This window comes from Hemiscyllium ocellatum, chromosome 37, assembly GCF_020745735.1.
Source record: "Hemiscyllium ocellatum isolate sHemOce1 chromosome 37, sHemOce1.pat.X.cur, whole genome shotgun sequence".
In the NCBI taxonomy this organism is placed as follows: domain Eukaryota; kingdom Metazoa; phylum Chordata; class Chondrichthyes; order Orectolobiformes; family Hemiscylliidae; genus Hemiscyllium; species Hemiscyllium ocellatum.
In genome coordinates this window covers 25819779-25846290 of record NC_083437.1, presented here as the reverse complement: position 1 = coordinate 25846290, position 26512 = coordinate 25819779, and the positions used below count along the sequence as shown (strand labels likewise).

Here is a 26512-nt window from a genome sequence, read left to right as displayed (position 1 = left end):
CCTCGACCGCTCCTTGACAAACTGACCCCTGTCTGTCCAGAATTCAGCATGCGCCACACGTATCAGACTCTCCCTTTGAACACACTGCCCCATGTTCTGAGCTATCTTAGGGGAATCCTCCCTGTGTCCTTTCAAATAGTGTTTCCTGTCCAGGCTGCTGCTGCCCACTTCCCGCTTCCCCTCCTTCACCCGCTGCCTGAATACACTTTGGTGTGACGTTTTGCCCTCCAATGGCAGTGATCCCCAGATGAAAGCCCTCTACAAGGGATTCCTTCCATTTTCTACTGGGGATCGGGGTTGATAGTGCTGCACACGGGGGGTCCGTGCAATCTTACATTGACTAAGTTCACCACATGCCAGGCCATGTGTGGTTTTAGAAGCCTGGAAGAGATGGTAATTCATGTCTATGTGGAATGTTTCTGGTTTAGTTTTTTGATGGGACTGCTCCTTAATTTCAGTTGCACCTCAGCTCTGTGCTGCTGATGTACGGGCACCCAGTGCGGGCAGAGGTGGTCTAGTCTAAGGGTCTTTAGACTAGACTAGACTTACAGTGTGGAAACAGGCCCTTCGGCCCAACAAGTCCACACCGACCCGCCGAAGCGAAACCCACCCATACCCCTACATTACCCCTTACCTAACACTACGGGCAATTTAGCATGGCCAATTCACCTGACCCGCACATCTTTGGACTGTGGGAGGAAACCGGAGCACCCGGAGGAAACCCACGCAGACACGGGGAGAACGTGCAAACTCCACACAGTCAGTCGCCTGAGTCGGGAATTGAACCCGGGTCTTCAGGCGCTGTGAGGCAGCAGTGCTAACCACTGTGCCACCCTGTTCCTGGGTCTGGCCAAGGTGGCCATCAACAGGGTCCAGGCAATAGGCTCTGGAGGGGCTCACTGTTGCTGACTGTCTATCCCTCTTTCGCAGTTACATCTGCACTCGGGTGTCCAGGGACAGGAGCACATGGTGCTCACTGCCACGGTCAGGGCCTTTTGAGACCGACGGGCACCGTAGGAGCAGGGGAGCCTCATAGTCCAGACACCGTTACTTTAATTTGGTTCATGATTATTTTAGACTTCCTGTTATGATAAAAGTGTAGAGAGAGCCTTACACTATATTTGACCACATACTGCTCGTGTCTCAGAGGGTGTTTGATGGGGACAGTGTTGAGGGAACTTTCCTTTCAGTTTAAAAATTTAAGGGTGCCTTATTTTTCATTGAAAAAAAAGTAGAGTTAGCTTTTCTCTGCATCTAACCCACGCTGTACCGGTCTCAGGAGTGTTTGATGCTGTCAGTCGGTCCCTGGGAAAAGAGAATTCCATTCCCAGGAAGGAGCCTGTGTTTGTCATTTTATCAATTTTTAGAAGTTCATTCACAGGATGAGGGTGTCACTGACTAGACCAGCATTTATTGCCTAACCAGAGGGTAGTTAAGTGCCAATCACATTGCTGTCACATGTAGGCCAGACCAGGTAAGGATGGCAGTTTCCTTCCTTAAACCAGGTGGGAACAATTGGCAATAGATTCATGGCCATCATTAGATCCTTCATTCCAGATTTGCATTGAATTCAAATTCTACCATCTGCTATGATGAGATTTGAACCCAGATCCCCAGAACATTATCTATGTCTCTCGTATCTGGTTTAACAGGCTGGCTAGTATACCACTAGGCCATCACCTCCCCCATAGACTATCACCTCCCCTATCTAAGTAAGTAAGGAAACACTTACTCAACATGTGGCTGGCAGGGCTCTGTGGAAGAGACCTTATTGGAGAACGTTCCAGGGGGACATGGCGCACATTCTACATCCGTATCTTTTGTTCCTGTGATGCGTAAACACAAAGTTATTTTTTGTGACAATATCCCATCACAGGAAATGGTGGCAATTCCTGCACGAGCCCAGAAAAGCCCTGCAAACAGCATAAACAGAGTAGCAGCTCGGAGATCATCTCACCTGGTTTAATGACACCCTGACCCTCCTTGCATTCGGTGTTTCTCCGGCACTGGTTACACGTATTCTTTGCGGAATCAATGCAGTGCAGGCCTTGTTTGCACTGGCAGATTCTCTTGGTGGTTGGAGTGCAGTCTTGGACCATGTCCTGGTCTATAACAATGGGAGAGAATGGAAAGGTGGAGCTGAGGTCAGTGAGTGTGCAGACTGAGCTGTATCAGAGTTACCCAACAACATGAGATAACTGAGCTCGATGGGTTACACCAGGCGTGGACAGCACAGCCTGGAACCACAGTCTCCCTTTCCCCATGGTGAGAGAGTACATCTTGCAGCATCAGTTCAATGCCCAGTGTGGAAGGTGGATTAGGGTGTGAGTTCAAAGGGCATAAGGTTTGATGGGGTTCAGAGCTCAGTGGGTTATAATGATTAACCAGGATGGGGATAGAGGACAATTGTTTGTGTTGTAGAATTTGTGGGTTATGGGTTCCCTAGTTGGCAGAAACACTGGCGTTTTTGTGAATGTGCAAGGGAAATTACATACAAAATTACATCCCGTTTGTTAGCAAAGTTTCTTGGTGAGTGATGTTCAGTTATATCCATCTTTCAATTGCTCAGAAATGCTCTGACCCCAGTGAATCTGATCGTCCCCTCTGTTGCCCAATGAGCACCAATTCCAACTGCTCTCCCTCTGATGTGAGTGATCCCACAGGGATAGGGTTGCCAGATCAGTAACCCAAGCGTGGGCATTTGTATAAAATCTGATCTGATCCAAGCCCAAATCCCAGTGGCTCAATCCCCAGTATTTCTCTGCGGAATAGCCCAGGGCACTGAAGTGAGGGAGATTTTCCTCTAACTACCTTCTTTACAGAGGACTTGACAGGACAGGCATTTCTTCAGCATGTTCCAGAACGCAGTGTATTGGTTCTGCCCACAGGGCTGACACTTAGTGTTTGTCTTCTCTGTGCACGGCGCTTCTCTCTTCATACCTGAAACCAAATAAAACTCATCAGCCACGTGTATAACTGAAGTGTCTAACTATTCTGGGCGGCACGGTGGCTCAGTGGTTAGCCACTGGACGTGGGTTCAATTCCAGCCTCAGACAACTGTTTGTGTGGAGTTTGCACATTCTGCCCGTGTCTGCGTAGGGGTGCTCTGGTTTCCACCCACAGTCCAAAGATATGCAGGTCAGGTGAATTGGCCATGCTAAATTTCCCATAGTGTTAAGTGCATTAGTCAGAGGGAAATGGGTCTGGGTGGGTTACTCTTCGGAGGGTCGGTGTGGACTAGTTGGGCCGAAGGGCCTGTTTCCACTCTGTAGGGAATCTAATCTAATCTCATTCAAGCAGAGGGCAAGGCACCACTGTGACCTTTCACCCCACTCTGACCTTCCACTTCAAAGATCTCAGCCAAAAAAGGATGGCCAGGGGAGACTGCCCAGCCATTGTCCCAGGTACCACATCCCCATTGGGCTCCTGAAAGGGTTAATGTCTTTTTTGTCAAACAGGATTTGGCCAGATCCAAATCTGTGAAAATAAACACAGCTGCAAAGTTTATGATTTAATTCAGTCTAAATCTCATCCTGAACCCTCTCTGGCTCCAGTTGCTCAATCATCATTTCCTGACCACGGGCTCTCTCTGCTCGGAAACGTTTATTCTCTGTTAACCTAAACTGTTTCGTCGACTCCAATTGGCCAGGCCTCGCGGGTTCAGGTCCTGGGGGAGGGGAGATAGGAAGCTGGATCAGGGAAAGCAGACAGGAGACAAGGCTGGGGCCCGTGGACAACAAAGGGAGGACACAGACAGCTAAAGCGCTAATGTTTGATGTTAACTGAAGCTAATTCAGGTGTGCCCGGGGGTCACCGAGCTCTCGGGCACTGTTTGGACAACAGAGCTTCCTACAAAAATTCACAGGAAGTTTTAACCTTGTTGTTCCCCTCCCCCGTATCTGGACAGTTTACACTGTAACAATCCAAATGTTAGTTTTAAACACTTTGTAATGCAAGGACAAAATCAAAAATCAGGGCATGCAGGAGTAACAGAATCGGCGAGATCTGAGAAGGAAGTTCATCAGAGCTTTGTGTAAGGCGCCTGAATCTGCAAGTTTTCTCATGCTCCTGGTCTGTGTGAGCAGCGTGCACAGTCACCAGGCCCTCCTTACTCATCGCAGTTCAGTGTTTCACCACAAACTGCAGCTCTCTTACAGGAAGTGAACATGAAGGGGGGGGAAAAAAACCCTGCGGGCAGTTTCTGTGAAAAGCGTCACTGCGGTTTCAACTGTAGTTCACGATTAGCGGGTACATGCCCAAGTGCAGAGCTCGGGCTGTCGGGCCGGGATGGCCATGGGTTTTAGCGTTTCACAGATTACAATCTCGGGCCGATGGTTCGGAGCGAGTTGGTGCTCCAGATATAACCTGAAGCCCAGGCCAGATACACTCTGCATTTCCGTGCAATCCGGATCTGAGCCGCTGATGCAGATTCCGCACTGTCCAAATTGCAAAACAAGCTACAGGTCTTGAAAACGAAGCAGAAAATAGAATTACAGCCTAACGTCTGACGTGGCGCTAAGTCAATCTGATAATTATTCGCAGAAACACCATTGTTTGTAACTCAACTACAGTTCATTCAGATCACAAATAACAAGTTGAATATCATGCTTGCACGTTTAGATATTCTCACAGAACCGTCTCACATTCCCGACGACCCTAAGCTCCCAAAATTTCATACTATGGATATGCACATACTCGATCCACAGACTGCAGCCAGGCATTACATCATGATGACATTAGCATAGAATGGCCTATAACGTGGTCAATGGCCATGGTACAACTGCCCTCAGAAAACCAGCCAGGAATATTTAATCAGGCTTTAAAACGCAGGCTTCCTCTTTATCTACGCCGTGGTAATTATAATTCCGGGCATTCTAAAGGGATTTGTGGCATCAGGAACAGGGCAAAGGAGCTAATCACTAAAGAAATCTCTCACACATAGGAACAGTAGGTTATACACGCTCTTTGGAGCCTGTTCCACCATTCAATGAGATCATGGCTGACCTGTGGCCAATCTCCTTATGCAGAGGAACCTTGATTATCCAAATATCTATTATCTGAATTGGTGATTATCTGAAGGAGATCTCCAGCTCCCAATAGAAACATTACATCAAGAGGCATTTCAACACTGATTGTGTCTTTTGGTTACAATGATTAAAAATGAACTCAGCTTACTGAAATGCTGCCAAGAACAGTCCTGGACATTGATGGGACCCCAGGTACCATCTCCAAATGTCTGATCTCCTGCCCTTGCTCTCTCCTCATACTTTCCCTGGAGCTCCGTTCCGTATCACCTGTCCTTCATGGAGAAATTTATGAAGAAAAACACCGTTGACCACAAGTCCATCAGGAAGTGGTCAGCATGTACTGTCCTTGAGACCCTTCGGGAAAAGGAGAGGGTGGATCCTGTCGAGCGGTTCCCTGGGCAGACTGTCAAAGCCATTTGGCAGAATGTCTCATCGCCAGAACTTTCCAACAAGCACCAAGACATGGCTTGGCTGGTGGTGAGAAGGGCTCCACCTGTGAGATCCTTTATGCACGCCCGGACTCTCAGCCGCACCGCACACTGCCCTCGAAGCAGCTGCGGAGGGGGCAAGACTGTCACACACCTCCTTCTGGAATGTGCCTATGCAAAGGAAGTCTGGAGAGGAATGCAGTGATGTTTGTTGAGGTTCGTCCCAAGCAGCTCCGTAACGTGGGACTCCGGGTTCTACGGTCTGTTCCCCAGGATGCACACCGAGACGAACATCAACTGCACCTGGAGGATCATCAACTCAGTCAAAGATGCTCTTTGATCTGTCTGAAACCTGTTGATCTTCCAGCTGAAGGAGCTGACCCCGGCTGAGTGTTGCAGACTGGCACATTCCAAGGTTCAGGACTACGTGTTGAGGTACGCGCTGAAGTTTGGGGCAGCTGCCGCCAAGGCGCAGTGGGGAAAGACTACCGTGTAAGGTCTGCCTGCCAAAGAAGAACCGGGGGCCCACTCAGTAATTGGGCTCTGTTGACGCCTCAGCAGAATAGCTGGATAGTCAATGTACAGACTTGTATATACGAATGATTAATTCCAATCTTGGTATGTAAAGAAATGGAACGTATACGTATGTATGGCATCACCAATTGTAAAGATATCAAAATAATTTTATGAATAAAGTATATTTTTGAAATAAAAAAAATCTTCAGCAATGCTGCAGGTCCTTTACGCACAAATGAGAGTCTGCTCAGAAACAAACCGTGAGACTGAGAGAGGGAGCTAGGCAGGCAGAGCAAGCAAAAAGGAAACTTCAGAAAACTCTGAGCCCCAGAGGAGAGGCATTGAATTAATTAACCAAATAATCACTTATCCGAACAAAATAGCTCAGATAATCAAGGTTCCTCTGTACCTGCTTTCTGCCCATAGCCCTTAATATTTTTGGTTAACAAAAATACAGAAAGTAATAGAGACATACAGCATGGAAACAGAAACTTTGGTCCAACCTGTCTAAGCCGACCAGATATCCCAACTCAATCTAGTCCCACCTGCGAGCACCTGCCCATATCCCTCCAAACCCTTCCTATTCATATACTCATCCAAATGCCTTTTAAATATTGCAATTGTACCAGCCTCACCACTTCCTCTGGCAGCTCATTCCATACCCATACCACCCTCTGCGTGAAAAAGTTGCTCCTTAGGTCCCTTTTATATCTTTCCTCTCTCACCCTAACCTATGCCCTCTCATTCTGGACCCTCCCCCCCCACCCCATCTCCAATTTAATATTAACAACTGATCAGCTATGCATCATTGCCATTTGTGAAAGAGAATTCCAAACTTCTACCATCCTTTCTGTGTACAAGAGCTTCCTAATATCTCCCTTGAACAACCTGGCCATAATTCTCAAACTATGTCTCAGAGTCTAGAATCTCCAACCAGAAGAAATAATTTAACTTTGTCAACCCTGTATCTTGCTGCTAATATCTTGAAGACATCAATGAGATCAACCTTTAGCCTTCTAACTTCCAGAGAGCAGGCCTAATTTGTATAATCACCCCATATAACTTAATCCCTAAAGGCCAGGTATCATTCTTGTAAATATATGCAGTACTCCTTCTAAGGTCATATATCCTTCCCCAGGAGTGGTGTCCAGCTCTGCTCACACCACTTCAACTGGGATCTAACCAGGGTTTTGTATAACTGCAACGTAGCTTCTGTAGCCTTGTACTCGAGTTTTTTTGTAGATAAGTAAAATGCAGGAAATATATATATCAAATATATGTCATTGTACAGGAATAATGTTTAGCACATCACCATGAACTAAGGAGAAACACAAAAATTAAAACTTCCTCAAAATAAATTAAAAACTTACAAATGCCGGGATTCATTCCATTAGAAGTAATTTCAAATATAGAATTTTTAATTTCTTTTGAGGAAGTTTTCATTTTTTTCGGAGCCGAAAGTGTTCAGCACGAATAACTGTTAAAACCACAACCAATCCTGACTGCGTGAGGTTGATCTTTCCATTGATTCTTACATAAATAATAACGTGCGAATATTACACAATCTCAATGTTATCTCAAGTCGAACTGATACTATTGTGAAGATTGCAGCAGGAACAGGGCATCATTGAGAAAAATAATCTTTCATATTACAATGTTCAATTGTGCCTGTGTGAATGCAGTTCCTGTTCGTTTTACAGTTTATATTGTGAGCCCTGCTAACCACAATTATTATTACGGCAAATATAATGTTAATATTTTCCTTTCATAAAAAATAAACTGCAGTCTCTATCTTTCATACCGGGTCCTTGCGTTGCCCGATAATTAAATTCAGACTCGAAACACAATGTTTCACTACATTTGAAACAACTAAGTGATTTGCCTACAATATGGTGTGGTGAGCTGTGGGTGCAATTAGCCAGGATGTGTGGGGGTGGGGAGAGGGGTAGGAATGGAAAACGTGCTATGAGGAGATCGACAATTACCTCACACAGTGAAATCAGCGCAAGTAACTGCTACTGGAGCCGATGAGCGGTTATTGCTTCGGTTCCAGATGAAACTATTTTCAACACACGACTGAGTGACTCATTCTACCCTAGATCTGTGCCCTACCATCGGCATCCAGATCTCGGATCCCTTCAATTCCAGCAATCACAGCGCAGTCAGCTGCCACTCATCCCATCTTAACAAACTCCCCTTCCATCACGTAACACTGGGCCCTCACTTCCAACCTATCCATGATACTTCATTCTTCTTTTCACTAAATCCCCAACCCTAGCCCTGGGCCCAAACTCATTCCCATCCTACTCTGAACAGCAGGTCCAATCTCCAGCCTGCCCTGAGGCTCAAACCTAACCGTGACCCAGGCTCCAATCCCCACTGACCCCCGGCTCCAATCCCCACTGACCCCCGGTCTCCAATCCCCACTGACCCCTGGCTCTAATCCCCACTGACCCCCGATCTCCAATCCCCACTGACCCCCGATCTCCAATCCCCACTGACCCCCGGGCTCCAATCCCCACTGACCCCCGGGCTCCAAGCCCCACTGACCCCCGGGCTCCAAGCCCCACTGACCCCCGGGCTCCAAGCCCCACTGTCCTCTAGCACCAATCTCCACAGACCCCGGGCTCCCATCCCCACAGACCACGGGCTTCTGTCCCCACTGTCCCCGGGCTCCCGTCCCCACTGTCCCCGGGCCCCCAGACCCCACAGTCCCCGGGCCCCCAGACCCCACTGTCCCCGGGCCCCCAGACTCCACTGTCCCCGGGCTCCCACCCACACTGTCCCCGGGCCCCCAGACCCCACAGTCCCCGGGCTCTCATCCCCACTGACCCTGGGCTCCCGTCCCCACTGACCCCCGGCTCCCGTCCTCACTGACCCCTGGGCTCCCATCCCCACAGTCCCCGGGCTCCCGTCCCCACTGACCCCCGGCTCCCGTCCCCACTGACCCCCGGGCTCCCGTCCCCACTGACCCCGGGCTCCAGACCCCACAGCCCCCAGGCTCCCGTCCCCACTGTCATTGAGCTCCAATCCCCACTGTCCCCGGGCTCCCACTCCCACTGTCCCCGGGCAACAATCCATACTGACCCCCGGGCTCCAATCCCCACTGACCCCCTGGTCTCAAATCCCCACTGACCCCCGGGCTCCAATCCCCACTGACCCTGGGCTTCCGTCCGCAATGTCCCTGGGCTCCCTTTCCCAATGTCCCCGGGTCCCCGTTGTCCCCACTGTCCCCGGGCTCCCGTCCCCACTGTCCCCGGGCTCCCGACCCCACTGTCCCCGGGCTCCTGTCCCCACTGTCCCCGGGCGCCCGTCCCCACTGACCCCGGGTGCCCATCCCCACTGTCCCCGGGCTCCCGTCCCCACAGCCCCCGGGCTCCCATCGTCACTGTCCCCGGGCTCCCGTCCCCACAGCCCCCGGGCTCCCGTCCCCACTGACCCCGGGCTCCCGTCCCCACTGACCCCGGGCTCCTGTCCCCACTGTCCACAGGCTCCCGTCCCCACTGACCCCGGGCTCCAGTCCCCACTGTCCCTGGGCTCCCGTCCCCACAGACCTCACAGTGCCCGGGCTCCCGTCCCCAGACCCTTCGGCTCCCGCCCCACTGTCCCCGCGCTCCTGTCCCCACTGACCCCGGGCTCCCGTCCCCACTGTCCCCGCGCTCCCGTCCCCACTGTCCCCGCGCTCCTGTCCCCACTGACCCCCGGGCTCCCGTCCCCACTGTCCCCAGGCTCCCGTCCCCACTGTCCCCGCGCTCCTGTCCCCACTGACCCCCGGGCTCCCGTCCCCACTGTCCCCGCACTCCCGTCCCCACTGTCCCCGCGCTCCTGTCCCCACTGACCCCCGGGCTCCCGTCCCCACTGTCCCCAGGCTCCCGTCCCCACTGACCCCCGGGCTCCCGTCCCCACTGTCCCCGCGCTCCTGTCCCCACAGTCCCTGGGCTCCCGTCCCCATTGACCCAGAGCGCCCGTCCCCACTGACCCCGGGTGCCCATCCCCACTGTCCCCGCACTCCTGTCCCCACTGACCCCGGGCTCCCGTCCCCACTGTCCCCGCGCTCCTGTCCCCACTGACCCCGGGCTCCTGTCCCCACTGTCCCCGGGCTCCCGTCCCCACTGTCCCCGCGCTCCTGTCCCCACTGTCCCCGGGCGCCCGTCCCCACTGTCCCCGGGCGCCCGTCCCCACTGACCCCGGGTGCCCATCCCCACTGTCCCCGCACTCCTGTCCCCACTGACCCCCAGGATCCCGTCCCCACTGACCCCCGCGCTCCCGTCCCCACTGTCCCCGGGCTCCCGTCCCCACTGTCCCCGCGCTCCTGTCCCCACAGTCCCTGGGCTCCTGTCCCCACTGACCCCGGGCGCCCATCCCCACTGACCCCGGGTGCCCATCCCCACTGTCCCCGCACTCCTGTCCCCACTGACCCCCGGGCTCCCGTCCCCACTGACCCCCGGGCTCCCGTCCCCACTGTCCCCAGGCTCCCGCCCCACTGTCCCCGCGCTCCTGTCCCCACAGTCCCTGGGCTCCCCTCCCCACTGACCCAGGGCGCCCATCCCCACTGTCCCCGGGTGCCCATCCCCACTGACCCCCGGGCTCCCGTCCCCACTGTCCCCAGGCTCCCGCCCCACTGTCCCCGCGCTCCTGTCCCCACAGTCCCTGGGCACCCGTCCCCACTGACCCCGGGTGCCCATCCCCACTGTCCCCGCACTCCTGTCCCCACTGTCCCCGGGCGCCCGTCCCCACTGTCCCCGCACTCCTGTCCCCACTGATCCCGGGCTCCTGTCCCCACTGTCCCTGGGCTCCCGTCCCCACAGTCCCCGGGCTCTCTTTCCCACTGGCCCCGGGCGCGTGTCCCCACTGACCCTGGGCACCCATCCCCACTGTCCCTGGGCTCCTGTCCCCACTCTCCCCGGGCTCCTGTCCCCACTCTCCCCGGGCTCCTGTCCCCACTCTCCCCGGGCTCCCGACCCCACTGACTCCTGGGCTCCAATCCCCACACTCCCCAGGCTCCCGACCCCACTGTCCCCGGGCTCCAGTCCCACAATACCCGGGCTCCCATCCCCACTGTCCTACCGGGCTCCCATCCCCACTGGCCCCGGGCGCCCGTCCCCACTGTCCCCGCGCTCCTGTCCCCACTGACCCCGGGCTCCTGTCCCCACTGTCCCCGGGCTCCCGTCCCCACACTCCCCGGGCGCCCGTCCCCACTGACCCCGGGCGCCCATCCCCACTGACCCCGGGTGCCCGTCCCCACTGTCCCCGGGCTCCTGTCCCCACTCTCCCCGGGCTCCCGTCCCCACTGACCCCCAGGCTCCAGTCCCCACTGACCCCCAGGCTCCAATTCCCACTGATCCCCAGGCTTCCGTCCCCACAGTCCTCCTCGACTCCCATCCCCACAGTCCCCGGGCTCCCATTCCCACAGTCCCCAGGCTTCACTCTGCCCTAAGGCCCAAGCCACATGCTCCTGTTATGTCAGGTTCCCCTTTTGTATTTTTTTTAAATATTCCTTTAACTCTGGAACTTTAACCAAACAGAATTATGTGAAGTCTTTAAATTCATTTCAACCAGATATCATAAAAGATTCTCAAATGTGAATCTGGATTGAGCCCTGGTTACACAGTTTCAACTCCCTGAACTTTCTGTGCCCTAGTCCTGCTGGTACTGCATGGAATATAATCTTGCCACCCTCTCCAGAAGGTGCTGACTCTCCCTGGATTCAGCTCCCCCCTCCTCTCCTGGAGGAGCCTGTGATCAATGGAACCATGCCATGTATGGTTCCTGCTTCCTACTGATTGTATTTTCCTCAGGATGCAGGGGCGTGTGGAACCAGGGGTAGGAAGTTAGGGGCTAGGATTATAGTTCGTTAAATAAAATTGATTATGAACCCTGGATAATCCTGGTCTTACCAATATTTGATCATAAACCTTTTCTCTTTCAGAACCGTTCAATGAATGCGGAGGGTGAGACAGAAATGGGTCTGAAACATGTCACTAAAGACTTTGTTTGTTTATTTAAAACCTCCTTCCTGAAGGGGCCTATAGAGAATTGTAAAGGAACATTATCTGACCTCCAGCTTCCCTGCCTGAAATGGAGCTAATCTGATGGAACACTGTGTCCTGGTTCTGTGTTTAATTCCGCAGGGACATTGATTCAGTGATTTAATTCACAAGCATTAACTTCTCGCTGCCCAGTTACTGTTCTCATTCTCAAACTCACTGCCATGTACAGACTTTAAAAGTCAGCAAAATAACCTGATTTCCTTGATAATCAGACAAAACAGGCTGTTTTCTCGTTATCTGAATCATTTGACCTACGTCGGGACAAGAAAGCGTCACTGATTTGATTTCTGAACATTGTGTTGTTATCATACTTCCTATCTCCACCACTTCCCATTACATAAACCCCAGTCTTTGGTTTCCAGCTTTTAACTAAAGGCTCAACATCAACAAACACTGCATCTCTATTGAGGCTCACTCCTTGTATAATGAGACATTATTACACCTCAAACATCCAGTACTAGGAGCAGAATAACCAGCATTTCACCAAACACATCCTTTCAACACCAAGACAGATGTTTCTCGGGTCTTTTTTTCCTGAATGTAGCCCTCCACTTTCCACACGCACTCTCTATAGGTGTTAGCACCAAGTTAGCTCTGACTGGGGAATACTCCGAGAGCACAGCACTCCACATACTGCCCACAAAGAAATGTTCAGCCTGTTTCTTGACTCCAATAATCAGAGAGATGGTGGGGGGGGGGGGGGGGGGGGGGGGGGGGGGAAGAGAGAGAGAGAGAGAGAGAGAGAATGAGAGTATGTGTGTGTGTGTACTGGCTTGCCAACTCTTCCCATTATATTTAGATTTCTGTAATACTTGGAATCAGTAACAATCCCCTAGGGGCCAAAGAAAACAATCCTGAAAGGTTGAAAATGTTATTTTAAAAGGGAGCCACCAATGTCCATGTCATATTAACAACCATAACAAAAATCTGTGATTGTAATAATTCATGACCATCATGGGTAATCTAACTATCACTGAATCCCTCATATCAACAATCTGTGGTTTACCATTGACCAGAAACATACTGGAATAGCTATGTAAACACTGTGGCTACAAAATCAGGTCAGAAGCTAGGAACCCAGCTAGGAATTCACCTCCTGACTCCCCAAAACCATTTAGTGCGAAATTGGAGACATACACATAGAGAGAAATAAACAAAGACGGCAGCAGAGAGAAAATGAGAGGGAGTATCAATCAACAGATTCAAGGAAAGAAAAGACATATCTCTGATGAAAAGCAAGATAAAGGGCTATGGGGAGCAGGCAGGAAAGTAGAGAGGAGACCAGAATAAGATCAGCCAAGGCCGTGTTCAATAGCAGAACAGGCTCGAAGGGCTGAATTGCTTCCTCCTGCACCTAAATCCTATATGTTCAGTCTGCACAGTCATCTCACTTGATCACAACTGATCTGGAGCATATCTCCATTTATCCACCTTTGCTCCATTTCCTTCAATACTCTACTCAACTAAATTCTATTCACCCCAATCTTGAAAGCTCCAATTAGCCCTCAGTATTCACAGTCTTTTGGAGGAGAGAATTATAATTTTACCAAAAGCTTTGGATATAAACATTTCTTCAGGATTTTCACTTTAAGTCCAAATGTATCTGTACATCTGTATCCCACTGAATGAAATGTCATTTAACTATTTAAAATCATTCATTCCTCAATCCTGTAACCTTAAGGGAGTACATTAGGTCAGTTTATGCAATCTGTCCCCATGATCTAACCAGGTAAACCTTAGGAAAGCTCAATGGGAGTGGAACATGAGTGAAGAAGAGAAGCTAAATAAATTGTGTGAATGAGAAGAAGATGCTGGGTTTTAGAGAGAGGCAGACGGGACAATGGGTAAGGGCACAAAATTACCTGGTGAACACCTGGTGCAGCACATCGATATTCTCGAGTCGAAGTATTCAGAGGTCTCATTCAGGCAGGTTGATGATTCGCTTTTATAAGGTGGGTAAACCTATAAATGCAGCCACAAGATGGGTAATCCAATACCGATAATGCTGATACACAGCAGATAATGCAAAACAGCCACAAGATCAATTATCCAGTACATTGCACAAACAATTCAGTAAAGACAAATGGGTAATCCAGTACAAAATACACGCGACCCACTGGTAATCTGGGAGAGACACACATGCATGTGCACCTGTAATCCAGGACTGGCGCATGGGGAGTGGATAATTCAATACAGACGTACACTTGGGTGATCTGGTTCAGACACAGACACTGGGTAGGTAATCCAGTATAGACATATTGATTAGTAATCTAGTATGGACAGACAGATGGACGGTAATCCTTAGAACAGATATTGACATAGGTAATTCAGTAAAGACAAACACAGGTAGTCCAACACAAACACAGGAAGGTCAAATTGCCATAGTCCTACCAGACCAGAAGACTCTCATTGGAGAGTGTTGACTGATGGTGATTTAACGCTGAAAATGTGTTGCTGGTTAAAGCACAGCAGGTTAGGCAGCATCCAAAGAACAGGAAATTCGACGTTTCGGGCATAAGCCCTTCATCAGGAATGAGGAGAGTGTGCCAAGCAGGCTAAGATAAAAGGTAGGGAGGAGGGACTTGGGGGAGGGGCGATGGAGATGTGATAGGTGGAAGGAGGTCAAGGTGAGGGTGATAGGCCGGAGTGGGGTGGGGGCGGAGAGGTCAGGAAGAAGATTAGGAGGGCGGTGCTGAGTTGAGGGAACCAACTGAGACAAGGTGGGGGGAGGGGAAATGAGGAAACTGGAGAAATCTGAGTTCATTCCTTGTGGTTGGAGGGTTCCCAGGCGGAAGATGAGGTGCTCCTCCTCCAGCCGTCGTGTTGTTATGTTCTGCCGGTGGAGGAGTCCAAGGACCTGCATGTCCTCGGCGGAGTGGGAGGGAGAGTTAAAGTGTTATGGTGATTTAACCTAAGGGTCACCAAGTCTCAGGCAAGGGGTGAGATTGAGAAGGCAGGGCCTTTAAGGTAACCTCAGCTGGTGCAGGAATTCAACCCACACCATTGAAGTTCCTCTGCATTGCTTCTCAGCATCCTGCTAACTGAGCTAACCAATCTCCGGTACATGTACATGCATGGTTAATCCTGTACTAACACACATATGCACAGGTAATCAACTGCAGATAGATACAAGTAAAAAGTGAGGTCTGCAGATGCTGGAGATCAGAGCTGGAAATGTGTTGCTGGTTAAAGCACAGCAGGTTAGGCAGCATCCAAGGAACAGGAAATTCGACGTTTTGGGCCAGAGCCCTTCATCAGGAATGAGGAGAGTGTGCCAGGCAGGCTAAGATAAAAGGTGGGGAGGAGGGACTTGGGGGAGGGGTGATGGAGATGTGATAGGTGGAAGGAGGTCAAGGTGAGGGTGATAGGCCGGAGTGGGGATGGGGGCGGAGAGGTCAGGAAGAAGATTGCAGGTCAGGAAGGTGGTGCTGAGTTCGAGAGTTGAGACTGAGACAAGGTGGGGGGAGGGGAAATGAGGAAACTGGAGAAATCTGAGTTCATCCCTTGTGGTTGGAGGGTTCCCAGGCGGAAGATGAGGCGCTTTTCCTCCAGCTGACGTGTTGTTATGTTCTGGCGATGGAGGAGTCCAAGGACCTGCATGTCCTCGGTGGAGTGGGCGGCACGGTGGCACAGTGGTTAGCACTGCTGCCTCACAGCGCCTGTAGACCCGGGTTCAATTCCCGACTCAGGCGACTGACTGTGTGGAGTTTGCACATTCTCCCCGTGTCTGCGTGGGTTTCCTCCGGGTGCTCCGGTTTCCTCCCACAGTCCAAAGATGTGCGGGTCAGGTGAGTTGGCCAAGCTAAATTGCCCGTAGTGTTAGGTAAGGGGTAAATGTAGGGGTATGGGTGGGTTGCGCTTCGGCGGGTCGGTGTGGACTTGTTGGGCCGAAGGGCCTGTTTCCACACTGTAAGTCTAAGTCTAATCTAATCTAAGAGAGTTAAAGTGTTGAGCCACCGGGTGGTTGGGTTGGTTGGTCCGGGCGTCCCAGAGGTGTTCCCTGAAACGTTCCGCAAGTAGGTGGCCCATCTCCCCAATATAGAGGAGGCCACATCGGGTGCAGCGGATGCAATAGATGATGTGTGTGGAGGTGCAGGTGAATTTGTGGCAGATATGGAAGGATCTCTTGGGGCCTTGGAGAGAAGTAAGGGAGGAGGTGTGGGCGCAAGTTTTGCATTTCCCGCGGTTGCAGGGGAAGGTGCCGGGAGTGGAGGTTTGGTTGGTGGGGGGTGTGGACCTGACGAGGGAGTCACAAAGGGAGTGGTCTTTGCGGAACGCTGATAGGGGAGGGGAGGGAAATATATCCCTGGTGGTGGGGTCCGTTTGGAGGTGGCGGAAATGACGGCGGATGATACGCTGTATACGGAGGTTGGTGGGGTGGTAGGTGAGAACCAGTGGGGTTCTGTCTTGGTGGCGGTTGGAGGGGCGGGGCTCAAGGGCGGAGGAGCGGGAAGTGGAGGAGATGCGGTGGAGGGCATCGTCGATCACGTCTGGGGGGAATCTGCGGTCCTTGAAGAAGGAGGCCATCTGGGCTGTACAGTATTGGAACTGGTCCTCCTGGGAGCAGATGCGGCGGAGACGAAGGAATTGGGAATATGGGATGGCGTTTTTACAGGGGGCAGGGTGGGAGGAGGTGTAGTCCAGGTAGCTGTGGGAGTCAGTCGGTTTATAGTAGATGTCTGTGTTGAGTCGGTCGCCCGAGATAGAAATGGAAAGGTCTAGGAAGGGGAGGGAGGAGTCTGAGACAGTCCAGGTGAATTTGAGGTCGGGATGGAAGGTGTTGGTAAAGTTGATGAACTGTTCAACCTCCTCGTGGGAGCACGAGGCAGCGCCGATACAGTCATCGATGTAGCGGAGGAAAAGGTGGGGGGTGGTGCCAATGTAGTTGCGGAAGATGGACTGTTCCACATATCCTACGAAGAGACAGGCATAGCTGGGGCCCATGCGGGTGCCCATGGCAACTCCTTTAGTTTGGAGGAAGTGGGAGGATTGGAAAGAGAAGTTATTCAGGGTTTTCGCTTCCCCGGTTCCCAATGCCTTATCTTCACGATGGACATCCAGTCCCTGTACACCTCCATCCCCCATCACGAAGGCCTCAAAGCCCTCCGCTTCTTCCTTTCCCGCCGCACCAACCAGTACCCTTCCACTGACACCCTCCTTCGACTGACTGAACTGGTCCTCACCCTGAATCCATCGCCCCTCCCCCAAGTCCCTCCTCCCTACTTTTTATCTTTATTTTATCAGTGCAGATAGATACAAACCCATTAATAGAGGTACTGATTGGTTCAAAAGTGGGCAAATGGAGTATAATGTGGGAAAATGTGAAGTTGTTCATTTTGGAAGGTAGGGCAAAAGAACAGAATATTATTTAAATAGGGGAAACACTTCAGAAAGCTGTCACACAAAAGGGACTTGGGGTATTGTACACGAAAGTCAAATGGAATGTAGGCACTTAATTCAAGGGACTTGGAATATAACAGTACAGTCATCTTACTGCAACTGTATGAGTTGCTGGTGAGATCACATCTGGGGTACTAAAATCAGTTTTGGTGCCCTTATTTTAAAAAAAGATGTTATATAAATACAGGCAGCTCAGAGAATGTTCACTTGGATGGTCCCTGATATGGAGGGATTATCTTATAAGCAAAGGGTGAATGGGTTGAGACTCTCCTCACTGGAGTTTAAAAGAATGAGAGGTGATCACATTAAAAGATATAGGATTCTTAGGGGCTTAACAGGATAAATGCTGATAGGATCTTTCCCCTAATGGGAGGGTTAAGACTTTACAGCATAGTCTCAAAATAAACTGGTGCTAATTTAAGGCTGAGATGTGGGAGGGAGTTTCTTTGTTCAGAGGATTGCGAGTCTTTAGAACTCCTTGCCACTGAGAGTGGTGGGGGCAGACTTTTTGTGTACATTTTAGGCTGAGATAGATAGATTCTTGTCGGGGAATCAAGGGTTATGGGGAAAATGCAGGAAGGAGGACTGGAGCAAACATGATCCTATTGAATGGTGGCGCTGGGTTGAGGAGCTGAAAAACCTACTTCTGTTCCTATTTCTTACCGTCTAAATCTACAAATCAGGAATAGGAAGTAAGCTATTTAACCCCTGCGTCTGCTCAACCATTCTACAAGATCACGCCTAATCTGATTGTAACCTCAAATGCATGTTCCTGCTGTACTCTATTAACCTTTCAACACTCTCTTACTTCACAAAAATCTACATTCCTCTGACTTAAAAATACTTAAGGACTCTACTACTATACTTTTGCAGGGAGAAAGTACAAGGACTCTCAAACCTCACAGAGTAAATAAAAAGTGAAAGAATTGTGGATGCTGTAAATCAAAAACAAAAACAGAGATTGCTGGAAAAGCTCAGCAGCTCTGACAGCATCTGTGAAGAGAAATCAGAGTTAATGTTTCAGGTTGAATGACCCTTCTTCAGAACGCTGAGTTCAGAGGAAGGGTCATTCGATCCGAAACGTTAACTCTGATTTCCCTCTACAGGTGCTGCCAAACCAGCTGAGCTTTTCCAGAAATCTCTATTTTTGTCTCAGAGTAAATAATATGCTTAATCTCTGTTTTATATGGCAGCCGCTAGTTTCCTAACAGTGACCCCTAATTCTAGATCCTCCGATAAGAGGAACCATCCTTTCCACATTTACCCTGTCAAGACCCTTCAGAATTTTAAACGTTTCAATCAAGTTGCCTCTTCCTCCTCGAAAACTACAAGCCGAGCCTGACCACCTATTTCTCACAAGACAACCTAGCCCTTCCAGGTTTTAGATTAGTAAATCCTCTCTGAGCTGCATCCAGCACATTTATATTTTCCTCAACTAAGGTGACCAACATTATGGATAATATTTCAGATGCTGTCCTATCACTGCCCTATACAATTGAAGCATAGACTCCCTAAGTTTAGTATTCAATCCCCCTCATGATAAATAATAACATTCTATCGGCATTCCTAATTATTTGCAATACCTGCACACTATCCTTTTTGCAATTCCAGTACAATGTCACCCAGGTCCCTCTGCTACATGGGGCTCTGCAATCTTTCACCATTTAGATCATTCTTCCTGCCAAAATGGACAACTTCATATTTTCCCACAGTATATTCCATTTACCACATCTTTGCTCATTCACTTATCAACATCCTTTTGTTACTTCCTTGTGTCTTCTTCTCAACTTACTTTTCTATTTATTGTTTTGTCGTCAACAAATTTAGCAACTAGACCTTCTGTTCCTACGTTCAAGTCATATAAATAAATAAGTTGCATAAATTACAAACATGCAACAAACATTGAAGTTCCATCACCAATCCTTGTGGCACACTACTTGTTACAGCTTGGTAAACTCGTTCACATCTACTTTCTGTATCCTGCGAGCTAAACAATCTTTTATTCATGCCAATGTGCTACTCCATCTTTGGTATAGCATCTTAACAAATGCCTTCCAGAATCAAACACGGTACATATATACACCAGTTCCTCTTCATTCGCAGCACGTCAGCTTCTCAAACAACTCCAGTCAACCAGTCACACATGCCTTCCCTTTTACAAAACCAAGTTGATTCTGGCCGATTCCCTTGCAGTTTCCTACTTTGTCTCCCTCTCTTTATAATTAAGAGTTACATGTTACATTCAATATCTTCCAATCTGATGGGACTGAGTCTGAATTGGAAGGGTTTTAGAAAATTATCTCACCGACCATTCCTGTTAAGGTTCTAGGATGAATCTGTCAAGACACAGGAACTTGTAAACCCACACTTCCAATAATTGACTGTGTCGCTATCTAGTGATGAAGGTTTTCCAGAGTTCCTCCCTCCATATCCTGATTTATCACCGCCTGTGGGACGTTTATTGTATTCTCTACAGTGAAGACTTTCTAAAAATTCATTCATTGGAATTTTGAGACAGCAACAGTGATGCAATGGTGATGTATTTCTTAGTTAGGGCAGTGAGTGGTTTGGAGGGGAATTTGTCGATGCCCCTTGTCCTTCCAGATAGCTGTGGTTGTGGGTTTTCAAGGTACAGTCTGAGGAACTTTGGGGAATTTCTGCACCTTGTAGGTGGTATATACTGAGTGTCATCTGAATGTTTGTGGATGTGATGCCAATCAAGCGGACTGCCTGTCCTGGATGGTGTCAAACCTTTTAGCTATAGTTGTGCTGTGCACATCCAGGGCAGTGAAGAGTATTCCATCATACTCCTGATTTGTGCTTTGTGGGTAATGGACAGGCTTTGGGAAGTCAGATGGGCGAGTTATTGGTGCAGTATTCCTAATTTGAACATGCTTTTGTAGCCACAGTATCTTTATGGCTAGTCCAGTTCAGTTTCTGTTCAATGCCTAGGAATTTGTAACTGGGAATGCAAAATACCTGATAAATTCATCTGCCATTCCCTTAATTTCTAATAATAATTCTCCAGGCTCCCTTTCTACAGGACCAACACTTTCGTTGTTTTTTCCACTCATTCTATTATTCTGTCTAATCTTCCGACTATCACCTGTCTTTGTACAATGCAGATGTTTTTAGTCAACCTATTCAAATAAGTTATGATACAAACTTTTTCTTGTGATTGATATTATCTTTCGCATTTTAATTACAACATCCATCCCTTGGAATCTTTCTGAATCATTGGAAAGTATCTATTCTGTGTATTCTGAAAGATCCCCTTAAATGTCTGCCATTGCATCTCTACTGACTTAGCCTTTAACCTAATTTGACAATTCATTATAGCCCGCTCTGCTTTCAAGCCCTCATAGATGTTCTTAATTAATCCTATTTTTAATCTCAGACTCATCCTCTCTCCCTCAAACTAAATGTAAAATTCAATCATATTATGGTTGCTGCTACCTAGTGCCACCTTTATTGAAGTTACACCTATCTCATTTCACAATATCAGGTCATAGAGTCATCCAGCACGGAAACAGACCCTTCACTCCAACTAGTCCACACTGACCATGTTCTCGAACTATACTAGTCCCACTTGCTTGCATTTGGCCCATGTCGGTCCAAACTTTTCCTAGTTATGTATTTATCCTAAGGTCTTTTACAAGTTGTAACTGTACCAATATCCATCACTTCCTCTGGCAGTTCATTCCGCACAATGTAAAAAATATCCTTTTTAAAACTTTCTCCTCTCACCTCAAAAATATGCTCCCTTGTTTTGAAGTCCCCCACCCTAGGGAAAAGACCATTTACTATTCACCTTATCTATGCCCTTTCATACTTTTATAAAACTGATCAGCTCCAGAACATGGTGTTCTAAGGATCTATCCTGTAAACAATCTATGAACTCCTCAGAGGCTACATTTGCCCATCTAACTTTTCTGGTTTAGGAGGGAGGTGATGGTGTAGTGGTATTATCACTGGACCGTTAATCCAAATTTGGGGACCTGGGTTTGAACGCCCCCACAGCCGATGGTGGAATTTAAATTCAATAACTAAAAATAAAGCTGGAATTCAGTGTCTGATGATGATCACGAATTGACTGTCAAGAAAAACCCATCTGGTTCTTAATGTTATTTAGGGAAGGAAATCTGCCATCCTTACCTGGTCTGGCCTACATGTGACTCCAGACCCAGAACAATGTTAATGTCCTCTGGGCAATTAGGGATGGGCAATAAATGTTGCCGAGCCAGCAATACTCTCATCCCATGAATGTATTTTTAAAAAAGTCAACATGTAAATTAAAATGTTCACGATTATCGGCACATCTTTCTGACAAGCTCTATTTATTTCTTCCGTTATACCCCACATTACTGTGTGGTTACTGTTTGGAATCTGTACACCACTCACACAAACGGTTTCTTGTCTTTATCACTCTCATTTCTAACCAAGCCACTTCAGCATCTTCATTCCCTGAAATTAGGTGAATAAAATAGAATAGAATAGAAATTGCTGGCAAAGCTCAGCAGGTCTGGCAGCATGTGTGGAGAGAAATCAAAGTGAACATTTCAGGTCAAGTGACTCTTCCTCAGATTGAGTCATGACCCGAAACGTTAACTCTGATTTCTCTCCACTGATGCTGCCAGACCTGCTGAGCTTTTCCAGCAATTTCTGTTCTTGTCTCTGATTTATGGTTTTTGTTCTGTCTGCTTTTATTTAGGTTATCCCTCTCTTACCTTTATACCATCATGAACTACCAAGCCACCCTTCCAATTGTTCTGAGTTTTCTTTACCATTCAGGTGCCAATCCAATCTATCCTGTAGCTGTGTCCCTGTGAGAGCTATTAGATTGTACTTATTAATTTCCATTTACATTCTCAGTTCTTTATTTTAATGCTACTGCATTCAGATATAGAGCTTTTAGCTTTATCCTTTCAGTCTGTTTGTAAATTCTATCTTAATTGTTGGTTGACGCTTAGATTCATACTCTCTACCCCTTCCTGTCACAGTCTGTCTATCATTTCCCACATTAATATCTTTCGGTTTGACCTTGATTTTACTCTTTGATTTACCAAATCTTCTCAAATTTGAATTCTTGCCCTGCTATTCAATTTAAAATCCTCTCTACTTCCCTGGTTACGTGGTTCCAGCCTGGTTCTGGTAGAGATCATCCCATCTGCATTGTTCCCACTTTCCCCAGTAATGTTGCCAATGGCCCACATTCCAAAACTCACTTTCTCACCAGTCTTGTGAAAACCAGATGGAGTTACTTCTTCTTTCTTCCAAGAATTGCTTTGTTTTAGCTGGATCTGGACCTATTTAAGGTTTGGGACATAGCCACATCACACTAGAGCTCTCTCCCAGTGGAGCTGAGGCCTGTGATAATGGGGCTGCTGCTCAGCAACACGGCCCTCTGTCTGTGGGATTGAAATGACTGGAGGAGGAAAGGGCTTTGGATGCTAGGGTCAGCAGACTCGGCGATGTGCTGGACAGTGGAGGAATGGGCTGGATGAAACTGGTAAAATTAGCCTTTAGAGCACTGGTGAGAGTCCAGTATACGAGCAAGTCCATCCAAAGCCTCCTGACTGTGGTACTTGGCCCTGAGAATTTCCAGGGGATAGAGACAGCTCGGGCACACATTGAGCTTCCGATAAATAGATCCCCACAGATCCAGAATTTGACAGTGGCCCAAGAAATGGAATCCTGCATCCCACAATTTCAGCCATTTCCAGAACATCTCCTTCATGTCTCTCAAACTGGCCTAGAGGAGCTTCCTGTTTGAGCTACTGCAGCACAGCCTCCACTTCCTCAACTTTGTCATCATTCAGATACACCTTGGCAAATCATCCTACCATCCAGCTGCAGAGATTCCCAGCAATGGACCCTCTGTGTGAAGTGGTAGTTGGGGGGATGGGGCAGGGGGGTTGGGGGGATGGGGCAGGGGGGTGGTGGTGTTGTCATGGTGCTGGCCCCTCCTCCTTTCCATCAGGGATCTCGAGTGGACAATGTTGCATGTGGCACATCCATGCAAGAGAAGATGAAGTAGATTCATTGGGTGCCATGGCAGTTGCAGTTTTTGTGGCCTTAAGACAACTGTGTTTCACACTGCAGAGGAAGGGAATTATGGGAATAGAAGAGAGACAACACAGAAACAGAGCCATACAAAGATAGGGGCACAGAAGAGACAGAGGGACAGAGACCAATAAAGGGAGATGGAGAGTTTCCCAAATACTCAGATAATTTTCGATATTGCAATATGTAGGTCATTTCCTGTGCTAAAAATTATGCCAGTGTGGCCCAGTCAATCTAATGAACTGTCACCACCTTTCAATCTTCTTACTTGCTCCGCTGAAGGTGCTGACTCTCTTGGATACAGTTCCCCCTCTTTTCCTGAAGGTGCTGACTCTCCCTGGGGTACAGCTCCCCTTCCTCTCCTGAAGGTGCTACTTCTCCCTGGGGTACAGCTCCCCCTCCTCTCCTCCAGGTACTACCTCTCCCTAGGGTACAGCTCCCTCTTCCTTCCTGAAGGTGCTGACTCTCCCTGGGGTATAGCTCCCCTTCCTCTCCTGAAGGTGCTACCTCTCCCTGGGGTACAGCTCCCGCTTCCCTCCTGAAGGTGCTGACTCTCCCTGGGGTACAGCTCCCCCTCCTCTCCTGAAGGTGCTGTTGGTGAACATGTCAATGGACTGATGACAGTCCCATCACTTGCTGATAATAACCAACACACCCTGGGGAAATGTCTTGGTCATTGGAACAGAGATAAAAAGGCAAGGTCAAGTGTGTGGCCTACAGTGTTAGTCTTGTGCTAGTTATGAGATGAGACAATATTAGCGAAGACCTGGGTGCTAATATGAGAGTCTGAAAGCAAGCAAGGTCCACTGAGAACATATAAATGGGCTCAGAGTGAACCATTCAGCTTTGCAAACATTCCAGCAAACAGGAAATGCAAGCTATCCTTGAAAACACAAAGTAAGAGTGTGAGAGACTGTGGGACCCACAGATTTCACTCAAGGCAGGCCTAAACAAGAAAGACATTTTGAAAAAAAAACAAGATACCACATGTCAGATACTTGCTAAAGTGCTGTATTGCTTTCTTTCTATTTACAGCACCATTCTTCTGTTTCCTGAATGCTGAACAAGCGAAATATAATTGGGGTCACAAGCAGTTACGAAACTCCCTCTCACCCAGATTGTGCTGACACAGACTGTCCAGCTCACAAGTGCCAGACACTTAGATTCTGAACTCACATTCCTCTCTCAACCCGCCCGAGAAATAGATCCATTGTCCAGCAGGGCTCTCTGGCTGGTGATTGACAGTGGGAAACCTGACCAATTATTCCTAATGAACCTAGCGACACTGAGGCAAATTGCACTGGTCATGATTGGCTGACTCAGCATCTACTCAGCAACCCCCACCCCCAAAACCCTAAGCAAAATGCTTAAGAATCTCCTCTGGTGTTTCGAAGAGTCAGAGATGGCTTCATTGAAACGTCTAAGATTTTCAAGGGACTTGACTGGGTGCATGTCGAAAGAACATTTCTTCTTGTGAGAGAAACTAGTGGTCTTATTTAAAAATAAGGGGTCACCCATTAAACCAGAGATGAGGACTTTTTTTCCCTTTCAGAAAGTTATGAGTCCTTTAAAGTCCTTTCCTCAAAAGACAGTGGATGCAAAGTCTTTAAGTATTTTTAAGACAGATGTGGATAGATGTTTGATTACCAAGCGGATGAAAGATTATCAAAGATATGCAAGAACATAGAGCGGAGGTTAAAATCAAATCAGCCGTAATCTTACTAAATGGCGGAGCAGGCTCAATGGGTAGAGACCTACCTTTTCCTCGTTCACATCGTGCTATTGAGCAACAAGAGATTCCTAGCCACAGTTCCCCAATGGCAAGCTGGCACTATGCCCAATTGCATCACAATACCTCATTTCACAATCACATTTTATCAAAAAATTGACAAACCTTCTTTGAATAGGGGCCTGGAAGAAATGATAAACATCCACATCCCCATCGTGTTACCTTTAACTCGTCCACATGATGAAGGTGTCACTGGCTAGGGCAGCACTTATTGCCCAGAAGGCAGTTAACAATAAATGATTTTCATGTGGGTCTGCAGTCGCATGTAGGTTAGACCAGTTAAGAACAGCAGATTTTCTTCCCTGGTCATTAGTAAACTAGATTTCTTTTCAGACAATCAGCAATGTTTTTGTGGTCATTATTAGACTGTTAATTTCAGACTACTGTCAAGTTCAAATTTCACTATTGAACAGGTCCCCTAGGTCAGTGGATTAATAGTTTAGTGATAGCTCAGTGGTGTTATGCCCTCCCATTCTAAACCAACCTCCACCTCCTAAAGGTGCTGTTCATTTCTGTGGTTTAGCTCCACATCTCCCTGAAGATGTTGACTCTACCCTGCATTCAAACTATGGGGTCTTGTTTTGCCCATCAACTTGGACAAGTATTAGTACGATATCCAACTGTGGGGGCTTCACATCAACCCACTCCTGACCCTCAGCCAACTTCTGCACCGTTTCCAGGAAGGAATCACTGGATTGGACGTCAAGATTTCTTTTCACTCTCTGACATTTTAAAAATCAATCAGCTAACACAGCACAGACTGGAAATGGTGGCTGAGCAGTTACTGGTTGAAAGATTCTTATTTTAACCACCAGGGTAACTCTTTTGCCAAAGGTTGGCTGACCAATCTGATACCAAACCACAAATGAAAAGTTCAAAAGCACATGTACCAATACAGTCTGAATTTGCATAATAGAAATTCCAGTTCAGTATGAGTGCCCATTTAAAAATTCTTTAAATAGTCCATACCAACCCTGTACCCTGGGTCAATAATCACCTGGTTAATGCTATCCTGTTTGAAGGTCACACAGACATACTCTAGAAGGTTACCTTTCCAGAACCTGGTAACTACTTACAGACTCTCTGGTATCCAAACCATGACACCAGCCACAGAGCTGAGAAGGTGAGAGCTTCACAGTTACAGGAGCCAGTCCAGGAATTGTTGGCAGCACACTACATCACATACCAAACACTGGGCAGTACACCATGTGGGTACAGTCATACAGTCAAAGAGCTGTA

At 48.4% G+C, this 26512-nt stretch overlaps 1 protein-coding gene across 3 annotated transcripts in view; it reads right to left on the bottom strand.

Annotated features, from left to right (window-relative positions):
- LOC132833770 (tumor necrosis factor receptor superfamily member 1B-like) overlaps positions 1-26512 on the bottom strand; it is a 38699-nt gene that overhangs the window by 9741 nt on the left and 2446 nt on the right. Inside the window, exons 1-5 of one of the 3 annotated variants that reach the window (XM_060852312.1) lie at positions 14413-14602; positions 13884-13983; positions 2812-2940; positions 1958-2107; positions 1733-1826 (exon numbers count right to left, since the gene is read on the bottom strand). In XM_060852312.1, the coding sequence (XP_060708295.1) occupies positions 1733-1826; positions 1958-2107; positions 2812-2940; positions 13884-13908 (398 nt within the window). In that variant the 5' untranslated portion in view covers positions 13909-13983; positions 14413-14602. Of the gene's footprint in view, positions 1-1732; positions 1827-1957; positions 2108-2811; positions 2941-13883; positions 13984-14412; positions 14603-26512 lie in introns of those variants that run through there. The other 2 variants (XM_060852311.1, XM_060852313.1) reach the window with 2 other exon arrangements.